This window comes from Galeopterus variegatus, unplaced genomic scaffold, assembly GCF_000696425.1.
Source record: "Galeopterus variegatus unplaced genomic scaffold, G_variegatus-3.0.2 Scaffold1626, whole genome shotgun sequence".
NCBI lineage: Eukaryota > Metazoa > Chordata > Mammalia > Dermoptera > Cynocephalidae > Galeopterus > Galeopterus variegatus.
In genome coordinates this window covers 223,960-227,333 of record NW_007727737.1, presented here as the reverse complement: position 1 = coordinate 227,333, position 3,374 = coordinate 223,960, and the positions used below count along the sequence as shown (strand labels likewise).

The following is a 3,374-nucleotide window of genomic DNA, read 5'->3' as shown; positions in this document are numbered from 1 at the left end:
AATGTCATTGGTATTTTGTTGAAGATTGCACTGAGTGTGTAGATTGCTTTGGGAATTACACACATTTTGATGATGTTAATTCTCCTAACTCAAGAACATGAGATATCTTTCCATTTGTTTGTGTCCTCTTCAATTTTTTTCACCAACGAATTATAGGTTTTATTGTAGAGATCTTTCACCTCCCTGGTTAAATTTACTCCTAGGTATTTCTTTCTTTCTTTTTCTTTCTTTTTTTTTTTTTTTTTGATAGCTATTATGAGGGGGATTACTTTCTTGATTTCTTCTTAGGCTATTTTGTTGTTGGCATATCGAAAGGCTGTTGATTTTTGTGTGTTAATTTTATATCCTGCCACATTACTGAATTAATTTATTAGTTCTAGTAATTTTTTGGTGGATCTTTAGGGTTTTCTATGTGCAGCATCATGTCACCTGTAAACAGAAATAATTTGGCTTCCTCCTTTTCTATTTGGATGCCCTTTTTTGCTTTCTCTTACCTTATTGTGCAGGCTATAACTTTCAGTACTATGCCAAATAAAAGTGGGGAAAGTGGCCGTCTTTGTCTTCTTCCAAATCTTACAGGAAAAGCCTCCAATTTTTGCCCATTCAGTAAGATATTGGGTATGGGTTTGTTGTATATTACCATGACTGTGCTGAGGTACATCCTTTCTATTCCTAATTTGTTGAGTGTTTTTATCATGAAGGAGTATTGAATTTTATCAAATGCTTTTTCTGCATCTATTGAAATAATATTTTTTCCTTTGTTCTATTGATGTGATGTATCACATTTACAGATTTGCATATGTTGAACCATCCTTGCATCCCTGGAATAAATCCCTTCTGATCATAGAGTATGATCTTTTTAATGGGTTGCTGGATTCTGTTTGCTAGTACTTTGTTGAGAATCTCCACATCTGTGTTCATTAGGGATATTGGTCTGTGGTTTTCTCTTTTTGTTGTGTCTTTTCTGGTTTTGGTATGAGGGTAATGCTGGCCTCATAAAATGAATTTGGAAGTATTCCCTTCTCTTAAATTTTTTTGGAAGAGTTTGAGAAGAATTGGTGTTAGTTCCTCTTTAAATGTTTGGTAGAATTTCAGCAGTGAAGCCATATGGTTCTGGGGTTTTCTTTGTTGGAAGACTTTTTATTACTGCTTCAATGTTATTGCTTGTTATTGATCTGTTTAGGCTTTCTAGTTCTTCATAATTCAACTTTGGTAAGTTGTTTGTGTCCAAGAATTCATCTGTTTCTTCTAGGTTTTCCAGTTTGTTTGCATATAGTTGTTCCTAGTCGTTTCTTTTGATTCCCGGTATTTCTGTGGCATCAACTACAATGTCCCCTTTTTCATTTCGGATTGTATTTGAGTCTTCTCTCTTTTTTTCTTTGTTAGTCTAGCTATAGGTTTATTGGTTTTGTTTATCTCTGAAAAATCAGCACTTTGCTTCATCAATCTTTTGTAATTTTTAAAAATCTCTAATTCATTTATTTCTGCTCTGATCTTTGTTTTCTCTTCAGATCCTATAAATCTTTTGCCTTTTTCTCTCCATAATTTTGAACCTTAATATACCTCAAGTTCCAACTGTGAAAGTAATCTCATAATGCTGAGGAGAAATAATTGAGTCTGAGCTGATTGAACTGCTTTTCACATTCTTTCTCATAATGTTTTCAAATAATTATTTGTCTATTTTAGAAAATACATGCATGATACATTTAATACGTGTGTTTAATTTCTTGAAATTTATTGCTTACCATTATTAATATACCAGAAAGTTAAAAAATAATCTGTGAAATGCAGGGTATTCACTAAATGAACACTCATAAATCTTATTTTACTCTCTTTGTCAATACTATAAGAGCAAAGCTGTGAACTATTTCTCTGAAATATTGTTCTACATGGTTTGTTGTGTTCTTTCTTGACAGGGTTTGGCAACTTCAGATGTAGTTTCTCTATTTCCTCAGGTTTAAAAGATATTTGGAATATAGATTTCAGTATAAATAATTCAATTTATTTACTGAACAGTAAGGATAATCACAGTTATGAGGATTGATTCTTATCGATTATTATGATGTATTTGCATAAGTTATTTTTGATAAGAACATAAACTATTTTGCAAAGTATAGATGTTCATTTATTAGGGTAAGCCAATTATTCATATAACTAAGTCAGTGCCCACCAGATCTAAATTCTCTTTAATGAAGTTGAGAAGAATAACAAGCTATGTACGTGAAGCTCTGGAAGAGACTGTCTACCTCCTATTGATAGCATCTTATAAGATGCTAAAACATCATTATTGCATGGGTTGGGAAGGACTGTAGGAATTTTTTAGGTTAAAATACCAGAGTATCTGAAGCCATATTTAGTTCCAATTTATAACACACTCTTTGTAAATAAAACTGTTTTGAATGACTTGTGAATATTATATTAAACCTAATGATTAATTAGAAAGTGTTTGTTTATGTGAATATACATGTATCTAAATGAGGGTGTGTATGTCTGTGTGTTTGTAGAATTATTACCTTTGTAAATAAGACTGTTTTGAATGACTTGTGAATATTATATTAAACCTAATGATTAATTAGAAAGTGTTTGGTTATGTGAATATACATGTATCTAAATGAGGGTGTGTATGTCTGTGTGTTTGTAGAATTATTAGGTGTATACATTAAAATTCTTTTTTCCACTGGTTAATAATGTCGAATATTAGCAATTTCTTAAGATTTTATATAACATGTATTATAAGTTATGACCATCCAGAGTTCTATCATATTAAATAAGTGTACATGTTTTTCTATTTACCTAGCCATAATGCTTTTTGATTGCCTAATATCTTCTGAAGCTCAAAACTAATATCCTATATAATCCTATCATTAAAATTGCTATTATTTCTTGGAAACCCACCTTTGTGAACTAATTAATGTGATTAATCTCTCAAATTGTTCAGTGACATTGCAGTGGTACAAAATCTTATTGGGAATATCTGGAACAGTAAATGGTGTCCTGGCTTTGACTTTGATCTGCCTGATCCTGTTGGGTAAGTTAGAAGATCTTAATCAAATCGGGATATAAAATATGTTTACTTTTCTCTTATGAATCTTTTTTATATTCATTCATTTATTCTTTATTACATTTACCAAGATTGAATAAGGAGCTACTATGTAAAAATCTCTATATTATACTCCACAGTACCATATTTAATATGTAAACTACATAAGTATATATTCCTTAAGTGGCATACAGTCTAATCGGAAGGAAGGGGTATTGTGTGTGTGTGTGTGTGTGTGTGTGTGGTGTATGACGGTACTTCAAGAAGTTTGTGAAATAGAATAAGAAGATAATACAAATCTTTTCATGAATTTTTTAAAACAATCTCATATTTA

The 3,374-nt window shown here is 31.0% G+C and overlaps 1 protein-coding gene across 2 annotated transcripts in view; it reads left to right on the top strand.

Annotated features, from left to right (window-relative positions):
* The window catches only part of KLRF1 (killer cell lectin-like receptor subfamily F, member 1), a 20,680-nt gene that overhangs the window by 3,528 nt on the left and 13,778 nt on the right, over nt 1-3,374 (top strand). For both annotated transcript variants that reach the window (XM_008578073.1, XM_008578072.1), the window contains exon 2: nt 2,930-3,028. In XM_008578073.1, coding sequence (XP_008576295.1) covers nt 2,930-3,028 — 99 coding nt within the window. The remainder of the gene's footprint in view (nt 1-2,929; nt 3,029-3,374) is intronic.